General features: G+C 47.5%; 1 protein-coding gene across 1 annotated transcript in view; it reads right to left on the bottom strand.

Annotated features, from left to right (window-relative positions):
- Positions 1-742: 742 nt before the first annotated feature.
- The window catches only part of FRAS1 (Fraser extracellular matrix complex subunit 1), a 224,195-nt gene continuing 204,543 nt past the window's right edge, over positions 743-20,394 (bottom strand). The window contains exons 59-66 of the mRNA XM_032224319.1: positions 20,202-20,352; positions 19,620-19,727; positions 18,766-18,925; positions 16,224-16,340; positions 11,784-11,950; positions 8,469-8,674; positions 5,500-5,646; positions 743-1,348 (exon numbers count right to left, since the gene is read on the bottom strand). Of these exons, the coding sequence (XP_032080210.1) occupies positions 743-1,348; positions 5,500-5,646; positions 8,469-8,674; positions 11,784-11,950; positions 16,224-16,340; positions 18,766-18,925; positions 19,620-19,727; positions 20,202-20,352 (1,662 nt within the window). The remainder of the gene's footprint in view (positions 1,349-5,499; positions 5,647-8,468; positions 8,675-11,783; positions 11,951-16,223; positions 16,341-18,765; positions 18,926-19,619; positions 19,728-20,201; positions 20,353-20,394) is intronic.

Below are 20,394 nucleotides of genomic sequence, written 5' to 3'. Positions count from 1 at the left end.
GACCAAGGCATCATCGGAACGGCCAATCCTTCATCCGTCAACTGAACTGGGGGGGAAATCCAGGGGCATCTCGCTGTCCCATACATACATTTCCATATTGTGCTTCTTCTTCTACCTCCAAAGTAGACATGGGGCAAGGCATCTTTGTTTTTTTTGTGTGTGTGTGTGTGTTTGTGTTTTAATTCCACCAGTTCTTGCAAAGAGAATTCAACAGGCCAAAACAAGGGAAGAGGTCTGGGAACCGTAGCGAGATTGGAGAGGGCGTGGCGTGGCCCCCTCTGAGGTGGCTTTTTTTACGAGATGAGTTTCGGTCCTTCCTCTTCTCGGATGGGTTTGGCTTTCATTGAGGTAGCTCCTTGGTAGAGTGGAAGCGTGCAAAGGTACCTTCCTTGAGCATTGCTTAAGCCAGAGGGTGGGGCTTCTCCAACCTTGGCAACTTGGTGGACTTCGATTCCCAGAATTCCCAGGGCTGGCTGAGGAATTCTGGGAGTTGAAGTCCACAAATTTTAAAGCTGCTGCAGAGGGGGAGACCTCGGGCTTAAGCAAACAAAACGCAAAGTTTTTGTTCTTCCCTTTTTTCCTCACAACTATAAAAATACCAGAAATGGCGGGAAATATTTTAGAAAAAAAAAATTGTAGGAGGTTTCTCCTCTTCCCCTCATTTTTTTTTTTTTTACAATTTATATCTATCTATCTATCTATATAAAGACATTTCTTCCCCCTTCCCCTAAGGCGCAGGCCATTAAACTTCGGTCCCGTCGTGTAAATTGTTATGAACTTTCACTTCCAAGTTCATCGGCTTGACCTTCGCTCCGCGGACCTTGTAGGCGCCTTCGTTTTCACAGAGAAGGTTGAGGTTCTTCACCGTACAGTAATGTCCGCTGACGTTTTTCTCCAGGCCCTCGGCGTACCGCTTGGCTGCCTCGACCTTCGTGTTGAGAGGGTACTGCTCCGCCACCTCCTGGGCAGCTTTCTTCTTCTTCTTCTTCTTCCGGTGTTTCCGACACTTCCTGGTGACGAAGCAGATGGACAAGAGGACGAGGACGAGGAGCAGGACGGCCGCAAAGCCGCTGCCGATGGAGGCTCCGGTCTGGGAAAGAGAGGCCACGGTGATGGCTTCCTGTTGCTCGAGGCTGAGAGACTTCATGTTTGTGCCGTTCTTCATTTGATCCCCCTCGTTGTCGTAGATCAAGGAGTCGTCCACAACAGGGGCTCCCTTGTGGTCCACGAGATCTCGGCGGCCGCGCTTCAGGTGATGGACCACGGAACGCGGCATGCGGGACCCTCCAATCACCTCAGGACCGATGACGTAAATCACTTGGAGGTACCACTGGTGCCCGGCTTCCACCTGGCCAAAAAGACAAACAAGCGCCATATGCAGAAGATGAGATCTCAAGATGTACAACAGTTGGCTTACAACAGTTCATTTAGTGACCAAAGTTACAGCGGGTATTGAAAAAAAAGTGACAGGACTATTTTTCACACTTATGACCTTTGCAACATCTCCTTGGTCATATTGTTGTGGCCCCACCAGGGGCCAGCAGAGCTGGCAGCAGATTCGGACAATGAGGATGTTGGGGAGGAACCTGGGCCAGTCCTGGAGTCTGGGGAAGGCTCTGATGAGGGCTCTGTGTCGGAGGCAGAGAGGGAGCCAGGTCCATCCGACAGTTCTCAGCTGCCTTCGGAGTCAGACATCAGTGAGGCAGATGAACAGCTGGAGCCTGTTCCCAGTGTGTGTATGCGCAGAGCTGCCAGACGAAGGGAATAGCTAAAGAACAGGGGTTGACTTGGGAGTAAGGCCACAGGTGGACGATGAACGTCCCTTCCCAGAGGAAATAAAAGAGGAACGAAAGGGGAGTGGAGTTTGCAGGAGACAATTAGTTCCCTTCATTGGTTTGTGTCCCTTGAGATTCCTTGCCAAGTTTGTGGTCTTACTCCCAAGTCGATCCATGTTCCTTAGTTGTTCCCTTTGTCTGGCAGCTCTGTGCATGCGCATACTGGGAACAGGCTCCAGCTGTTCTTCTGCCTCACTGATGTCTGACTCTGAAGGCAGCTGATAACTGGCATGCGGCTCTGTCCCCCTCTCTGCCTCTAACACAGAGCCTTCCCCAGACTCCAGGACTGGCCCAGGTTCTTCCCCAACTTCCTCACTATCCGAATCTGCTGCCGGCTTCACTGGCCGCTGGCGGGCCACAACAGAATGAAACCAATCACTCAGAAGAACTGAGGAAGCTTCTTGGATGAGAAGCGAAACGTCTTCCTCAAGGGAGAAAACAAAAGTCCAGCTGCCTTTCGGAAAAGCACCTTTGAGACCCTTGTTTCTGGCCTCCACTCTATATGCTGCCACAGTGAAGACCACAAATCTGTGGCATCTCCAGCCCTTCATGGTATTGGACCTGGGTACTTGAGAGACCGCCTGCTGCCAATCACCTCCACTAGACCGATTAGATCCCACAGATTAGGCCTCCTCCGAATTCCATCCGCCGGCCAGTGTCGACTGGCGACTACTCAGAGGAGAGCCTTCTCTGTGGCTGCTCCGACCCTCTGGAACGAGCTCCCCGTGGAGATTCGAACCCTCACCACCCTCCAGGCCTTCCGAAAAGCCCTTAAAACCTGGCTGTTCCGACAGGCCTGGGGCTAAAGAACCGTTGCCCCCGTCTCGAATTGGTATGACTGTTGTGTTTTAATCATGTATTGTTTTTTATGTCGTTTTAAATTCTTGCTTGTATCCCCCTTCCCTGGTTGAGTTGTGAGCCGCCCTGAGTCCCCTTCGGGGGGAAAGGGCGGCATATAAATAAAATCAACATTCAACATTCATTTAGTGCCAGATGGTATTGAGGCGGCCATATTTTGAGAGCTTTCCAGCTTTAGGAGTTGGAACTAAGCCAAGTATTTCAATTAAAACTCTCTTTGTTACTGCGCAAATCTAATTTCACAGTTATGATTCTCACTCCTGAACTGGATAAATGATTAATATTTATTATAGATACTGTGGGCATCATCCTCCAATCCGTATTTCCAAGGGAGTTTACCAAAAAAAACACAACAGAATGATTAAACGCAGAAACAAGGAATCAGAAGCTCAAAAAGACCACAGCTTTATATGAGAACACATTCCTAAAGCTTTGGGAAAAGGAAGCTTTTGATGAAATGCTAACAAGGAAGCCTCACATGAGAGATTTTAAGATCTAGGGAGTTATACATGGATATGTACCCTGAAATATCCTGTCAGCCACTCAAATCTTTAAATATTCTTTATTTTTAAAGAATAATACTACTTCATCGGGAGAAATATCAACAACCTCAGATATGCAGATGATACCACTCTAATGGCAGAAAGGGAAGAGGAACTAAGGAGCCTCTTGATACGGGTGAAGAAGGAGAGTCCAAACATTGGCTTGAAGCTCAACATTAAGAAAACTAAGATCGTAGCATCCGGCCCTCTCAATTCCTGGCAAATAGTTGGGGAGAAAGGGAGGTAGTGACAGATTTTATTTTCCTGGGCTCCAAGATCACCGCAGATGGGGACTGCAGCCAAGAAATTAAAAGATGTTTGCTCCTGGGGAGGAAAGCTATGGCAAATCTAGACAGCAGACTAAAGAGCGGAGACATCACCCTGCCAATAAAAGTGTGTATAGTTAAGGTTATGGTTTTCCTAGTTGCAATGGAGGGCTGTGAAGGTTGGACCGTAAGGAAGGCTGAGCACTAAAGAATGGAGGCCTTTGAACTCCGGTGCTGGAGAAGAGAAGACTCCTGCGAGTCCCTTGGACTGCAAGGCCATCCAACTGGTCAGTCCTAGAGGAGATCAACCCTGACTGCTCTTTAGAAGGCCAGATCCTGAAGAGGAAACTCAAATTATTTGGCCACCTAATGAGAAGGAAGGACTCACTGGAGAAGAGCCTCATGCTGGGAAGGATTGAGGGCAAAAGAAGAAGAAGGGGATGACAGAGAAGGAGGTGGCTGGATGGAGTCACTGAAGCAGTCGGCGTGAGCTTCAATGGACTCCAGAGGATGGTAGAGGACAGGAAGGCCTGGAGGAACATTGTCCATGGAGTCACGATGGGTTGGACATAACTTCACAACTAACAACAACTACTTCATCTTCTAGGACAGCTGGAACAACTGACCCAACAAAGTGGCATTACCATTGTAATGGCCACTTCCAGTTAATTTTGAATTACTTGCAGTTTCCCCTCTTCCAGACAGGCCCACAAATTAGTGCTGAAGCCAGAGGTTCATTGATAAATAAAGCATGTCTATAGCTGGCATGCCAGTGAGTCCATGCTGGGGGGGGGGGGAACCACTATGTGCTCCCAAATAAAATTACTAAGGAGATTAACACATCCAATTGTCCGCCTAAGCTGCCTTGAGTCGCCATGTGCGATTAGGTGGCAACACACTTTTTCTAAAATAAATAAACTGTGAATCCCAAAAAAATCCTTTTTTTTCAAGAGGCAACTGGACTTTCTGGTTTTTCTTTGAAGACATTTTGCTTCTCATCCAAGAAGCTTCTTCAACTCTGACTGGATGGTGGGGAAGGATTCAATTAGAGCTGAAGAAGCTTCTTGGATGAGAAGAAAAACGTCTTCGAAGAAAAAAACCAAAAAGCCCAGTTACCTCTTAAAAAACCATCTTTGTGGCCCACCAGCGGATCTGGCAGCAGAGTCGGAGAGTGAGGAGGTTGGGGAGGAAGATGGGCCAGTCCTGGAGTTTGGGGAAGGCTCAGGTGAGGGCTCTGTGTTGGAGGCAGAGAGGGGGCCAGGGCCGTATGCCAGTTATCAGCTGCCTTCGGAGTCAGACATCAGTGAGGCAGAAGAACAACTGGAGCCTGTTCCCAGTGTGCGCATGCACAGAGCTGCCAGATGAAGGGAACAGCTAAAGAACAGAGGTCGACTTGGGAGTAAAGCCACAGGTGGACGGTGAATGGCCCCTCCCAGAGGAAATAAGAGGAGTAAAAGGGGAGTTTGCAGGAGACAATTAGTTCGCTTCGTTGGTTCCTGACTCTCCGAGACTCCTTGCCAAGTTCTGCAGATGTCAGCCTGGCAGCTCTCCAAGCCAGATAAGGTCTGTGACTGTAAATCCTCCCTCGAAAGACTTTGCTGGATGGGAATGAGCAGAATTCACAGTCAATTAACAAAAGGAGTTTTTGTCGGGACCAGGAGTTGGCTTCATGCTCTTGGGAAGCCTCGGTCAGAACACAAACCATTACTTGGATGGCTGAGAATCTCCACTGACATCCAACTGTGAACTTATCCAGAAGGACATCAACATCTTCCTCCGAGATAAGAGGAAGACCATGCTCACTCAGTTGAGAAACCACCTCATCAGCCTGTCTCGTTCAATAAAAGATGAGAGCCCAAGGCAACACCCCAAATATTTCTCCTTCCCCCTTAGGTCAGCGATGAAGGAGACAGCATTCCACAGTTCTCCTGCGTCAACAGCCCCGAGAGTTTTCAAATCAGTCTTTGTAACGCATGAATTAACTTGTAGGCCACGTACCTTATATAGGGCGTCCACCTTCATGGTAAAACCATCCACGCCAGGTATGCTGCTGACCTGGTGGAAATCGGGCAACTCGGATGCGAAATAGGCATCGAAAGGGACGTCGTGAAAGTATTTGTCAGTCACTTCCGGTTGACTGCGGTCCTGCGGATTAAAAGAATGGAGAACAAGGTGAGGACGATGACAAAGCTATCAGGATTCTGATGCGCTCGACCGATGCTTTCAAACCAATAATGTCCAAAGAGAGAGAGATGTAAGATCTGGAACGTGCAGAATTCCCTTTAGCCAGGAATTCTGAGATTTGCAATCCACAGAAATGCAGATGATACCACTCCAATGGTAGAAAGTGAAGAGGAACTACAGAGCCCCTTGATGCGGGGGAAGGAAGAGAGTGCAAAAATTGGCTTGAAACTCAACATTAAGAAAACTAAGATTGTGGCATCCGGCTCTCTCAATTCCTGGCGGGGATGGGGAAGAAAGGGAGGTAGTGACATATTTTATTTGCCTGGGCTCCAAGATCACTGCAGATGGGGACTACAGCCAAGAAATCAAAAGATGCTTCCTCTTGAGGAGGAAAGCTATGGCAAATCTAGACAGCATATTAAAAAGCAGAGACACCACCCTGACAACAAAAGTGTGTACAGTCAAGGCTATGGTCTTCCCAGTTGCAACGGATGGCTGTGAAGGTTGGACCATAAGAAAGGCTGAGCGCTAAAGAATTGAGGCCTTTGAACTCTGGTGCTGGAGAAGACTCCTGCATTGAGTCCCTTGGACTGCAAGGCCATCCAACCGGTCAGTCCTAGAGGAGATCAACCCTGACTGCTCTTTAGAAGGCCAGATCCTGAAGAGGAAACTCAAATCCTTTGGCCACCTAATGAGAAGGAAGGACTCCCTGGAGAAGAGCCTCATGCTGGGAAGGATTGAGGGCAAAAGAAGAAGGGGATGACAGAGAATGAGGTGGCTGGATGGAGTCACTGAAGCAGTCGGCGTGAGCTTCAATGGACTCCAGAGGATGGTAGAGGACAGGAAGGCCTGGAGGAACATTGTCCATGGGGTCACAATGGGTTGAAACAAGCAAGGGTGCCCGTGCCCAAAGAAGCATGCGCCCCATAGCTTCACCATCACAGCATTAGAGTAAACTACTATAGCTTTCTGAAATATTCTGGTAAATTTTAATTTTTAATCCAACAGAAGAAAAAAAACATCACAAACACGTAGGGAGTAAGTTGTTCATAATTCATACCTACCCATTAAAAAATCATAGGAAATCACGTGAACATTATTTTTTTTAGAGTATTCTCTGCCCTAGACCTGAACTGACACTTAATCAACTATTCAGAAGCTAAGCAAACACTGTTTTTTTTTACATGGAGAAATCCTGAGAAACATTTCAAGGCCGTTAGCTACAGAAAGAAGTTGTTTGCTCGTTTCCTTCCTGTGTCCATCCCAGTCGGGGGACACGGTAAGTTGGTAGTTGGGATGGAGAAACAAATGGGACTCTTTTTTTCCTTCTCTTGTTAAAAGAGGAGAAAAGTGGTACATTCATTTCTACCCGTCCCCCCCCCCCCCCGCCCGCTGTTGTAAATATTGTAAACCCTTGGACAATGTTGTAAACCCCTGGACAATGGCAAACATCTCTATTTGGAAGAAAATATTTGTGGCTCAGGGATATAATCAGAGGTGGGTTGCTCCCGGTTCGGCCCCGTTCAGCCAAACTGCTAGTGGCGGCGGTGGAAGGCTCCGCCCACCCACCCGGATGCTTCTGCACATAAATATTGCGCCCGCAAGAGCCGGTGAACCAGTAATAAACCGGTGAGCAACCCACCACTGGATATACTATAGGGTTCTTGGTGCTCTCCGAGCCTGGCTGTTTTCTTGCAGATGTTTCATAATAGCAATAGCAATAGCAGTTAGACTTATATACCGCTTCATAGGGCTTTCAGCCCTCTCTAAGCGGTTTACAGAGTCAGCATATTGTCCCCAACAACAATCCGGATCCTCATTTTACCCACCTCGGAAGGATGGAAGGCTGAGTCAACCCTGAGCCGGTGAGATTTGAACAGCCGAACTGCAGAACTGCAGTCAGCTGAAGTAGCCTGCAGTGCTGCATTTAACCACTGCGCCACCTCGGCTCTATCCCTACTTGGTAACATTATCCTTGTTAGAAGGGAGTGAGTAAACAAATGACGTTACCTGGTTAGGTTATGAAACGCCCGCAAGGAGACAGCCAGGCTCAGAGATCACCAAAGACCCTACATTAATCTCCACAGACATTTGAAGCCTAGAGAAAACTGGACATGAAAAGTGGCCTTCGCAGAACCCATGCTGGTGAAAGCCAAAGGGAGTTGGTCCCTGACGTCAGGCCCTGGAGCAGTGGGGAGGAGCTAAGGGAGTTGGTCCCGGACGCCAGGCAAAGACGGGCAGATAAGCGCCGACAGCAACTACGGAGATATAGAAGATAATCGGGGCCAGGTGGTTGTGATTAAGCTCCTCCCAAGAGAGTATATAAGAAGAGACTTTGAGAGGAGACTGTTTGCAGGACTCAACCATTATACTAAAGCTGGAGAAGCTCTTGTGTGTATTTCTTAACTGTGGGAGTCTGGGTTGCTGCCAAAGTCTTGTCGGTGTGTTAATTTACTGTGAATAAATTGTCTAGCAGTAATCTTGTGTCGGCGTGACTCACCGTACGGAGGGGGGTCAGAACAGGTTGCTAAGTGAGTCACACCTAATTTTAAAACCTTTCGTGGCCACAGTTGTTTCCCCCTGGACTTTGCTCGTTGGGAGCTAGCTGGGAAAGTCTCAAATGGCAAAACCAGGATGCTGAATTCATCGTAAACACATGCCACATCTCAAACCCCTGAATATCGATCATGTGGTTTTTTTTCAGTGTTTTCTGAACGGTCCCTAAAATGAATTGGCTGTAAGTTGAAATCCCCCCAGTCAAAGTTTTATCTTGTGCTAGGTACCAGCAGCAGGAATCTGTGCTTCAGGTGTTTGCTGGGTTGGATGCAGCCGTACTGGGGTCCTTCGTTATATATGGTGCCCGTTGGGTCGAAGAACGGGACGTAGCCATCCTTCCCTGTGCAGAGGTAGACTTTTTCCAGCTGCAACTTGTAGGCGGAATTGAGGTTTTGCTCCGGGTTCCACATCACTCGGCCGTACAGGATTTGACCTGAGTTTTTTAAAATATATATATACATTTGAGATCAGGCAGATGCAATAAACGTCCACCAGAATAACAAGAGTACTCAGATTGAACAGCCAAGGAGCAAATGTAGAAAGAGACAAAGATCTTAGAGAGAAATATGGGAGACAAATCAAAAAGGGGGGGGAAAGCAGAGTAAGTAAAGTATTGAAGCAGGCAAGAGATGATGGATAGATGATTTTACGTTTTTGGTGCTGTCTTGCTTTTCTTTTCGTTTCTTCTCTCTCTCTTCTTTCTTTTTTGTAGGTAGGTGACATGATTAGAAGTTAGGTAGGATAGAAAGAAAATGCTTTCTAACAAAGGATGACATGAATAAAAGTTAGAATAAGAAACAGAAATAAGAGAAAAGGGGAATATTAGTGTATATACACGTTTATATAATAAAATAAGAGCAATAATAAGAGAAAACCTGGACTAATTGAATAATGACAGATTGCAACTTTATATAAATATGTATTACTATTAGAAATATATGTGGGTTGAAAGTAATAACTTTGACTAATAGTTTTATTTGTATTAGAATGTATGATACCCAGGTGCCGCATTGTTCACCCATTGATATGTTTGTAAAAAATAAAATAAAATACTTATTTAAAAAAAAGAGTTGGAAGGGACCTTGGAGGTCTTCTAGTCCAACCTCCCGCTCAACCTCAACCATTTCAGACAAATAGTTGTCCAATCTCTTCTTAAAAACCTCTAGTCTTGGAGCACAATTTCTAGAAGCAAATTGTTCCACACATTCACTGTCAGGAAATCCCTCCTTATTTCTAGGTTGCTCCTCTCCTTGATTAATTTCCACCCATGGCTTCTTAGTTCTGTCTTCAGGTGCTTTGGAGAATAGGGTGACTTCCTCTCTTCTTTTCTGGCAGCCCCTCAAATATTCGAAGACTGCTATCATGTCATCTCTAGTCCTTCTTTTCATTACACTAGACCAGGGGTATCAAACTCAAGGCCTGGGGGGCCGGATCTGGCCCACGGGGTGCTTAGATCTGGCCTACAAGACTGCCTTGGAAACAGAGAAGAAACGACCCCGGGGTGCTTTAGCCAATAAAAACAGAGCTTGGCACTCACGAGCTCCCTTTTCCCTGGCAGAGGGCTGCAGGATGCCGTCGCAGCCGAAACGGAGCTCATTTTTGCTGGCAAAGCACTTGGGTCGCCACAGGGATCCCCACACAAGTGACATCGAGCTGGCCACACCCATCCTGACCATGCTCCCCCCCCCAAGGTCAAACACAATTCTGATGCAGCTCTCAACGAAGTCCCGTTTGACACCGCTGCACTAGACACACTCAATTCCTGCAACTGTGCAATTCCTGCACCAAAAGGACAAATATCCAGAGAACGGCATCCTAATCAGAAAACGGCTGCGTTGCTCAACGGGAGACTGAGATCTGAATTCGAAATTTAGCATTATGGTAAGAAGGTATTGGAGAACGAGGAGGTGCCTCGAACCTGTGCCATGCCAAACTTTCCCAGCTGATCCCCTCACCTTATGCTGGTATTAACAATCCCCCAGTTCGGGTGACCGGCATGGGCAACAGCTTGGAATTCTGGGATTTCTACGATAATATAAACTTAACTTCTTGAACATTTAGTGAGTTATTGAAGGAAGGGTTATTGAATGAAAAGGGGCAGAGTTGAAGCTCAGCTGAAGCATTCCTGTGCATATTCACACCCCAATGTTTAATTCAGACATATTTTAGATATTACCCCATCCTGATTTATAGTGCATATATACATGCATTAAGCATACATTAATATATTAAGCATGCATTAAAGATTACCCTGTCCTGCTTCATGGGATATGTATGCATATCCTTAACATATATACATATATTAAACATAAATGCATATATTCCGATATTGGATATATATTACACATTACCATCCTGCATTGCAGGAAGTTTACTTATACAGCTTCCTGAAAAACAGACTGCTAAGCAAGAAACTGTAAGAACCAGCCAGTGAGATGGGTGGCATGTAAATTTAATAACATTAAAAAGAACCTACAGTTTAATAAAATGAATACCATATAAATAGGGTCCTTCTAAAATCTCCTTGTCCGCTTCTCGCGTTTGAAGAAGAACAGAACACCAGGTTCTAAAAATGCCAACTTTATATAAAAGATAAGATCTGCATTCTGTTACGGTTTTATATGAGCCCGGGGGACTGCTAGTTATATACAGGTAAGTCCTTGACTTACAACCATTCATTAGGTGATCATTTGAAGTTACAACAGCCCACCGACAACTGGGTCAAAAAGGTCATCAAAAGGACCCAAACTCACGTTATCAACTGTCTTGCTTAGCAACAGAAATATTGGGCTCGGCTGTGGTTGTAAGTCGAGGACCACCTGTGTGCCTTTGATGTTTTGGTGAACTAACTGGGCCCAGATTGGCTTTTCAAAGGCCACTGAAGGAGAACAGCCTTGCTGACTTCTCCATTATGGATGGATCAGCCGAATGCCACACCTTCCTAATGTCTGTCTTGCACTTAGACTTATATACCGCTTTACAGCCCTCTCTAAGCGGTTTACAGAGTCGGCCTATTGCCCCCAACAATCTGGGTCTTCATTTTACCCACCTCGGAAGGATGGAAGGCTGAGTCAACCTTGAGCCTGGTGAGATTAGAACTGCCAAAACTACAGGCACCCAACAGCCGGCACTTATATACCACTTATATACCTTATATACCGCTTCACAATGCTTTCCAGCCCTCTCTAAGCGGTTTGCAGAGTCAGCCTCTTGCCCCCAACAATCTGGGACCTCATTTTACCCATCTCGGAAGGATGGAAGGCTGAGTCAACCTTGAACCAGTCAGGATCGAACTGCTGGCAGTCGGCAGAATTAGCCTGCAGTACTGCAATCTAACCAATGCGCCACCACAGCCCTTCAGAAAGTGATTCCAGGAAGAAGAGCATAATGCCCATCCAATCAGCCGCCGTTTCTCTTATTCTGCCATTCAACCCGGGCCTATTTTCCCGTAGAGCATTTCTGTTACCTTCCCGCCTGTTTTCCTTGACATTCCCCCAGAGAGCTGCCATGCCCCCGTCCAAACCTCGAAACGCAGATCGTACCTTTGGAAAAGGCTCCCTTGTAGTCCATCTCGGCCATCGGCATCTCCGTTTTGGTTGGGTCCATGAGAAAAACTTTTTCGTTATTGCAGAGCTGAAATTCCGTGTTGAGGGAATAAACGACAGGAACTGGGCGGTTCGTCTGCTGAAAGGCAATTGGAATCAGAAATCTACACGGGGAAGAAAGGGAATAGAAAAAATAAGGGCACAGAAAAATAATAACGCCAGGAATATTTCTTTATTTCTTAACTTTTTCTTTGAGAGCTCAAGGGGGATATACAGTATATATACAGATAATGTATAATTGCATTATCTAAATCAGCTCTTATCTAAATCAAGTAGCGTTGTCGCCACTTCAAAGGTTGACATGTAAGCACAGACCAGATAATCCTCAATTTGCAACCACAATTGAGCTCAAATATTTCGTTGCTAAGCGAAGACAGCTAAGGACCCCGTTTTACAACCTTTCTTGGCCCAGCCGTTCAGTAAATCACTGCAGTTGTTAAATTAGCAATCTGGCTTCCCCATTGACTCAACTGCAGTCCTAAATTAGCTAGGGTGTCAAACTGAATGCCCAGGGGCCAGATCTGGCCTTTGAGGTGCTTCGATCTGGCCCACAGGGCCACCCTGGAAACAGTAAAGAACTGGCCTATGGTACCTCTGCCAGCGAAGACGGAGCTTGGGAGGGCCGCGCACGGCCCTCCCGAGCTCCATTTTTGTTGGCAGTGGATTTTCAGGAGACCATTGTAGCTGAAAATGGAGCTCAGGAGCCCGTTTTCGCTGGCAGAGGATTGCAGGAGACCGTTGCAGCTGAAAACGGAGCTCGGGAGCCCGTTTTCGCTGGCAGAGGATTGCAGGAGACCGTTGCAGCTGAAAACGGAGCTCGGGAGCCTGTTTTCGCTGGCAGAGGATTGCAGGAGACCGTTGCAGCTGAAAACGGAGCTCGGGAGCCCGTTTTTGCTGGCAGAGGATTGCAGGAGACCGTTGCAGCTGAAAACGGAGCTCGGGAGCCCGTTTTTGCTGGTAGAGGATTGCAGGAGACTGTTGCAGCTGAAAACGGAGCTCGGGAGCCTGTTTTCGTTGGCAGAGGATTGCAGGAGACAGTTCCAGCTGAAAACGGAGCTCGGGAGCCTGTTTTCGTTGGCAGAGGATTGCAGGAGACAGTTCCAGCTGAAAACAGAGCTCGGGAGCCCGTTTTCGCTGGCAGAGTGCTCGGGCTGCCACAGGCGCCCCTAACACGAGTGACACAGTGGTGGGTTCCAGCGGTTCGGACCGGTTTGGCCGAACCAGTAGTGATTTGGTGGCCTGGGTCGCTAGAACCGGCATTGACCCAGGCCTGCCACGCCTCTGAACCGGCTCTCCGGGCAGCGCCATAGGTGTCTCCATCTTGTTTTTCGGTTCTGCACATGCGCAGAACAGTTTTAATTGTATTATGTATGTGCGTGCAGTGCGTGGCCCGCACATGAGCGAACTGACAGTAGTGCCGGCCAGAACCCACCCTGGAGTGATGTCGATTTGGCCATGCCCACCCTGGCCACGCCCACCCTGATCAAAAATAACCTCGATGCAGCCGTCAATGAAATCGAGTTTGACACCCCTGAGCTGTGCTATTTTGCTAGGATGAAGACGAAGCATCACTTTGTCTTCGTGATAAATATTCCATGAATATACATTCAAAGGTAGGAGTGAAGGAACAGCCTCACCCCTTTGATCCTTATGCCTTCAAAGCAGTAACATGGGTGGGTGGGTGGCAAGGGAGTAAGAATCTGCATTAATGGCAGAAGAAAGAACGTGGGAAGGGAATGTGAAGATATACGGTGGCTGAACTAATCCCAGCTTGGCCCGGGGACCAAACCCTGCAATCAAGATTTGAATTTTTAGCTTTTAGCTTCAGGAACAGTAGCTTAACTTCCCTTGGCAAATTGCCGAGGTCAGCCCTGTCAAAGGATCAAAGGAAGCCTGAAAGACATCCCATTAAGCAAGTCCAGGGCTAAGGAAGGAGCCGCAGTGACACAGTGGTTAGAATGCGGTACTGCAGCTAATGCTGCTGATTGCCGGCTGCCAGCAGTTTGATCCTGACCGGCTCGAGTTCGACTCAGCCTTCCATCCTTCTGCGGTCGGTAAAATGAGGACCCAGATTGTTAGGGGCATTATGCTGACTCTGTAAACTGCTTAGAGAGGGCTGAAAAGCACTGTGAAGCCTGTAGGTAATAGAGGGAATTAACTTCGCTTGCTATCGCGTGGGAAACCCAGAGCTGGTTTTGCTTCTTCTGTGCCAATGTGGTTAATTCAGTGAAGTTTTGTACTCTAGGTAAAACTAATGTGCCCGGAGTTCAGTTTTCTGGATTCGCCAACTGGACAGTCGACATGAGCCCCAGGGAGGGGTCAAGCACGTCATGAGTTTGGAGTCCCTTCATGCCCACGAGAGATCTAAATCCAGCCTTTCTTGAATTCCGTCGCGTCTCATCTACTGCCAATTAGCCTTAACCGTTAGTAATTCAGGTTCTTGTTTAGAGGTGGCACAGGCAAAACTTGCACTTATTTGAACAACTCTGGTTCCTGATTTCTTACCCTTGATATATATATATATATATATATATATATATATATATATATATATATATATATATATATATATATATATATATATATATATTTTTAAAGTCACAACCCCTGGTATGCCCAAATATGGGAGGAAGGTCACACTTCCATTCTCTGTCCTTCGGCTCGTCACAAGAGACCATCCAGACAGAAACCCAATATTTTTTACTGTTGCCTTTTTGTTACATTTGTTATATTTGTGCTGATAAATAAATAAAGGGAGACTAGTATAGATCTATTTCAAGCTATTTAGCTCTCATCAGCTAGCCATACCCTTGCTGGGAATCGAACCTCCCTTTATTTATTTATCAGCACAAATATAACATATAGCATCCTCTTTGAAGACCAGCACAAAGGAAAGGGATGGCATGGGAGCTGATTATCTGAAGAACCATCTTGCCCGAATGGGATTGGCCTCATCTAACAGAAGGAACATGCTGGGGACCCTGTCGGCCAAGGAGTTTTGGCTGGCAGGGTCTAGAACAGGGTGTCAAACTCAATTTCATTGAGGGCCACATCAAGATTGTGTTTGATCTTGGAGGGCCGGGGTGGGCGTGGCCATCCCAATATCACTTGTGTCAGGGGCACCTGTGTTAGCCAAGTGGTAAGGCTGGACTTCCCTGAGACACCCCCTCCCCCTCGTTATAATCTCCTTCCTTCCTTCCTTCCTTCCTTCCTTCCTTCCTCCCTCCCTCCCTCCCTCCCTCCCTCTTCATTCTCCTTTCTTCTTCCTTTCCCTCTTCCCTTCTTTTTCCTTCCTTGCTCTCTTCCCATCTTTCCTTCTTTGTCTTCCCCCTTCTTGAATGCTCAATTGTTTCGTTTTTAGTTTGTTTTGCTAGCCCTCTGCCAGCGAAAACGGAGCCTGGGTGTGGGGTGGGGCACGCAGTTCTCCCGAGCTCCGTTTTCACTCGTTGAGGCATCGCGGACCGGTTCACTGACAAATGCGCGCTTGACAAAAGCACGGCAATGAAACCGCGGCAACAAAAACCGTGAGTTCGAAATCGCGCCGACGAATGAGCGCAGAAGCGCACCAACAACAGAGCACCGACAGAAGCGCTCCTTCAACGAACAAGTAATAACAACCGAATAACCCTAACCCTAGCCCTAAACCTAACCCTAAACCTAACCCTGAACCTAACCCTTACCTTAACTGAAATCGCTTTTGTGGGCGCGGTTTTGTTGGCGCGTTGTTGTGGGCGTGTGTATGACATTGCGTTTTTTGTCGGCACGGTTTCGGCGCCGCGCTTTTGACGTGCGTGCATTTGTCGGGTCACGCCGCGGACCACTCCTTCCCATTTCCAGAGCAGCCCCACGGGCCAGATTTAAGCACCCCATGAGCCAGATCTGCCCCCCCCCCTTGAATTTGACACCCCTGGTCGAGAAGATCTTCATAGGATCACAAGTATGTGTATTATTTTAAATTCTTCCAGCTTACATTCCACCAGACATGTATAATTATCTGGACACTGATGTCTTCTCTCACGCACATCCTCTTACAATCCCTCCGGATAATAGCCCCCGCGCCTGATTACTGTTAATATTTCAGCCTATATTTCATCATATGTTTCCCGACTAGTGTGCCTCTAATTGTCTCAATTTGTGTTCCCCTCGTTGATTTTAAGCATACTTATGTGCAAGAAATGCACTCAAACCTGTACCAAGATACTGTAGGGGAAGCTGATGTAGCAAGCTTCTAAACTTCTCCCAATTCCAGAATTTAAAGCAAAGTATTCTAGCCTTTGGCCCTTTCCGTCCCTGCTGAAAATTTTCCCTTTTTGTGCATCTGGTTTTTAAATAGTGACGCTCATCTTCGGGCATGAAACAACGTAAACACCCACTTACTTTTCTGGAGCATGAGCAGTGCAGGGTAAAGGCTTGTCTCCCGGATCAACCCAAGATTGTGTGGGTTGGACCGTACATGGTATTAAGGAGATGGTGTACTCTCCGGAATAATCTTTCCTGAAAGCAGAGATCAAGTACTGCCGTTAGTGCATTGAACGGTGAGTTTTTTCCCCTTTTCAAAAGGCAACTGGACTTCTTCCTTGAAGATTATTTGGCTTCTCCTCCAAGAAACTTCTTCATTTCTGACTGAATGGTGGGGAACTTCAGCCAGAGCTGGAGAAGCTTCTGGGAGGAGAAGTGAAACCTCTTCAAGGAAAAACGAAGGAAGTCCAAAGTTGCCTCTTGAAAAAGCACCATTGGGACAACCTTGACCTGGGATGATGGAGACTCTCCATAGACATTAAGTTTCTTGTGGTGAGTTGATCACGAGATGTGGGGAAGGTGAGCCAAATAACACACAACACACAGGCAGAGGGTAGGCATACGAATTAAAGACGGTGATACAGGTAGCCCTTGACTGACAATGCAATTCATTGAATGGCTGTTCGAAGTTACAACGGCACTGAAAAATGTTGACTTGATGATCCTTTTTCACATGTACGACCATTGAAGCCTGCCTACAATTACGTGATCATTGCAGCACTGGTCAAAAGGGCCCAGCAGAGATTATATTACCTGAGACTTCTTAAGAAACAACAACTGAATGGAAAACTGCTGGTGACCTTCTACCGCTGCACCATAGAGAGTATTTTAACTTACTGCGCCTCTCTATGGTTTGTGAATTGCACAGTGGCAGATAGGACAGCGCTCCAGAGGGTCAACGTCATTGTTCGGAGGATCATGGGTTGCCCTCTCCCCTCTCTGGAAGAGCTTTAGAGCTCCCGCTGCCGAGGTGGCGCAGTGGTTAAATGCAGCACTGCAGGCTACTTCAGCTGACTGCAGTTCTGCAGTTCGGCTGTTCAAATCTCACCGGCTCAGGGTTGACTCAGCCTTCCATCCTTCCGAGGTGGGTAAAATGAGGACCTGGATTGTTGTTGGGGGCAATATGCTGACTCTGTAAACCGCTTAGAGAGGGCTGAAAGCCCTATGAAGCGGTATATAAGTCTAACTGCTATTGCTATTAACAAAATTCAAAACATTCTTAAACATCCATCCATCCATCTATCCAGGTTAAGGTTCCCCCTCGCACATATGTGCTAGTCGTTCCCGACTCTAGGGGGTGGTGCTCATCTGTTTCAAAGCCGTAGAGCCGCCACTGTCCAGTCATCTCCGTGGTCACGTGGCTGGCATGATTAAATGCCAAAGGCACATGAAACGCTGTTCCCTTCCCACCAAAGGTGGTCCCTATTTTTCTACTTGCATTTTTACATGCTTTCGAACTGCTAGGTTGGCAGAAGCTGGGATAAGTAACGGGAGCTCACTCCGTTATGCGGCGCTAGGGGTTCGAACTGCCAAACTGCTGACCTTTCTAATCGACATGCTCAGCGTCTTAGCCATTGAGCCACCGCGTCCCAAATATCCATTAGGGTAATGCCCTAATACAGTGGTGGATTCTGGATCCCGGTGCAACCGGTATGGTGCAACAGGGCCGGGGCTCATCACATGAATGCGTGCAGCGCACGCATGTGTAATTACTTCCTGCGATGCTCTGTGACGCCTCTGCAACGCCCCAGCTGCTTGGTGGAGTGTTGCCCAGGCACCGTACGCTCCATGCGCGGAAGCCCCAAAAACTTCAAATATCAGTAAGGAGCGCGGGCGGGCGGGTGAGCCCTCCGGAACACCATACCGGAACGGTACCTGGTGCTCCCAGCAGACACCAGTACGCCTGTATCAGGGTGTACGGGTCATAACCCACCACTGCCCTAATACCCATCTGTTCTGACCCCTCCTCCATCCGGTGATTAATGCTGACACAGGCTTAGTAGTTTGCCACTCTTTATTTACAGCAATTACAATCCTGTTAACTGAAAACCCAAACACGACTCACAGGCAAGAGGTTGGCAGCAACCCAGACTCCAACAGACAATGCAGACAAGAGTTTCTCCAGATTGTTACAAATGGTTGTGTCCTGCAAAAGGACTCTTCCCAAAGTCTCTTCTTATATACTCTCTTGGGAGGGACCCAGCCGCAACCACCTGGGCTCTCTATCTCTTATGAGTCTGTCTCCGTAACTGCTGCCTCCGTTTCTCCGCCCTGTTTGTCAGGGACAAACTCTCTTTGATCTTCCCCACTGCTCCATGCCTCAGGCGCCTCCTGGTGGCCAACCAGCCTCTCTGGTCCCTACTCGGAGTCTGAACCCTGCCCAGGGTCCTCCACATCTTCCATAGCAGACTCATAGGGTTCCTCGCTATCAGAGTCCAGCGGCAGCTCCTGCTGGGCCACAACACCCATCCATCCATCCATCCATCCATCCACCCACCCACCCACCCACTCACCCTTCTATCCACCCACTCATCTTTCCATCTATTCATCCATCCATATCTCATGATAGCAAATTTGATACAACTTCAAAACTGATGCATCTCAAAGTTTTCCTTCATACCTGCTGTAGGAGCTAGTTGCTCTCCAGAGTTGATAAGGAGAGTCAAAGGTTTGTCCACTCCACAAGAGCTGTAGGTCAAATTCCATCCCTCCCAGGTGGTCAGGAGTCATGATGAAAGACTTGGCATTTGGCAGAGTGTGGTGTTCCATCACAAAATGCCCTGGGTAGATGGGAATAATCAGGTTCATAAAGTCCAGATTTCTCCTTGTGGGGGAAGAGTGAATGGCCTTGAAAAAGGGGAGGAAGAACTTCTACCAAGACAACAATCAGATAAAAGTGGCCTGAGCCCTGGCCAAGAAATTAAGTTCCTTGTTTTGGGGAGATGGGCAGGTATACAAATTTTAAAAATCTATATATGTAAAAATGACTCTGTGTGTGTTTGTGTTCCAGCATAACTCTGGAATGCCTTGAGCAATTTCAACCAAACTTGATACACAGATGACTTATTCTCTGGAAACAAATACTGTGGGGGTAAGACACCCCTAATGGCCCTCGGGGTATGTATTCTGTTAAGATACAGCCTGTTGTGCCTTAAAATGGCTTCTACTGTACTGCCGTAAAATGGCTTCTACTGTACAGCACAGTGGAGTTGCCATGGTAACGGCTTCACAGTACCCCCAAGGGGGCTCCCTCTGGTAAAGGGGAAAATCCAACATTAGAGATTGTGGCGACACTGATGCTCATCACAATGTAGCTTTTGAAAATAAATCAATGCGTGTTGGGATACAATTCCAGAAAAGAATGCTTCCCTCCCACTATCAAGAAATACCAACTAACATTCAACACATCTGGAATACCAAGGCAGAAAAAAAGTGGGCATCCTTAGTTAGTTGCAGAACGCAAGAATGACTCACCTCTGAACTTGGCGTGAGTTTTGAACTCAATGACCAGCCGACCATCATCTCGGATGTAGATCCTGATGATCTGCAGTTTGGCTGACAGGACGCTGTCCGTCTGTATACCTGAAGGAGAGAATGCCAACAGTCCGGGCTACCTCAACTGGGGATCACGGATTAGTCATCATATCGCCCCCCCCCCCCCTCAGTTGGAATCCACTTCCAGCAGGAGGCCCAGAGGCCTCCGCAGGTTCCAACCAGTTCTGGAGAACCGGTAGCGGAAACTTTGAGTAGTTCAGAGAACCGGTAAATGCCACCTCTGACTGGCCCCACCCCCATCTATTCTCCGCCTCCCACGTCCCAGCTGATCGGGAAGGAATGGAGATTTTACAGTGACCTTCCCCTGCCACGCCCACAAAGCCACACCCACAATAACGGTAGTAAAAATTTTTGAATCCCACCACTGAGGAGGCCACCAAGGAAGTTCTCAAAAAGCCACTTAGCCAAGCTGAGGGCAACTTAGCATGCCGGGGTTTCTAGAGTTCTCCCTTTCACCCCCCCGTGTCATATAGAAAATAAAACTAGCCCTCCCCCCCCTACCTGTTCTCCAGAGAATGGTGTCATAGAAGAAGGAAAACTCCATCTCCGTGTGATGCTCAAGAGAAGCCCAGCCTCTGGGCGCGGTTACGTAAACGTAGGAGACGTAAAGTGGGACATGGACTGTCAAGAACGACTGAGCAGAATCCCGAACCTGCCATGACAGAAGGAAAAAGGACTGTACAGTTTTTTACAT

This window comes from Thamnophis elegans, chromosome 9, assembly GCF_009769535.1.
Source record: "Thamnophis elegans isolate rThaEle1 chromosome 9, rThaEle1.pri, whole genome shotgun sequence".
In the NCBI taxonomy this organism is placed as follows: domain Eukaryota; kingdom Metazoa; phylum Chordata; class Lepidosauria; order Squamata; family Colubridae; genus Thamnophis; species Thamnophis elegans.
Note: the sequence above shows the minus strand (reverse complement) of the source record. Positions and strands in the feature narration are given on the sequence as shown.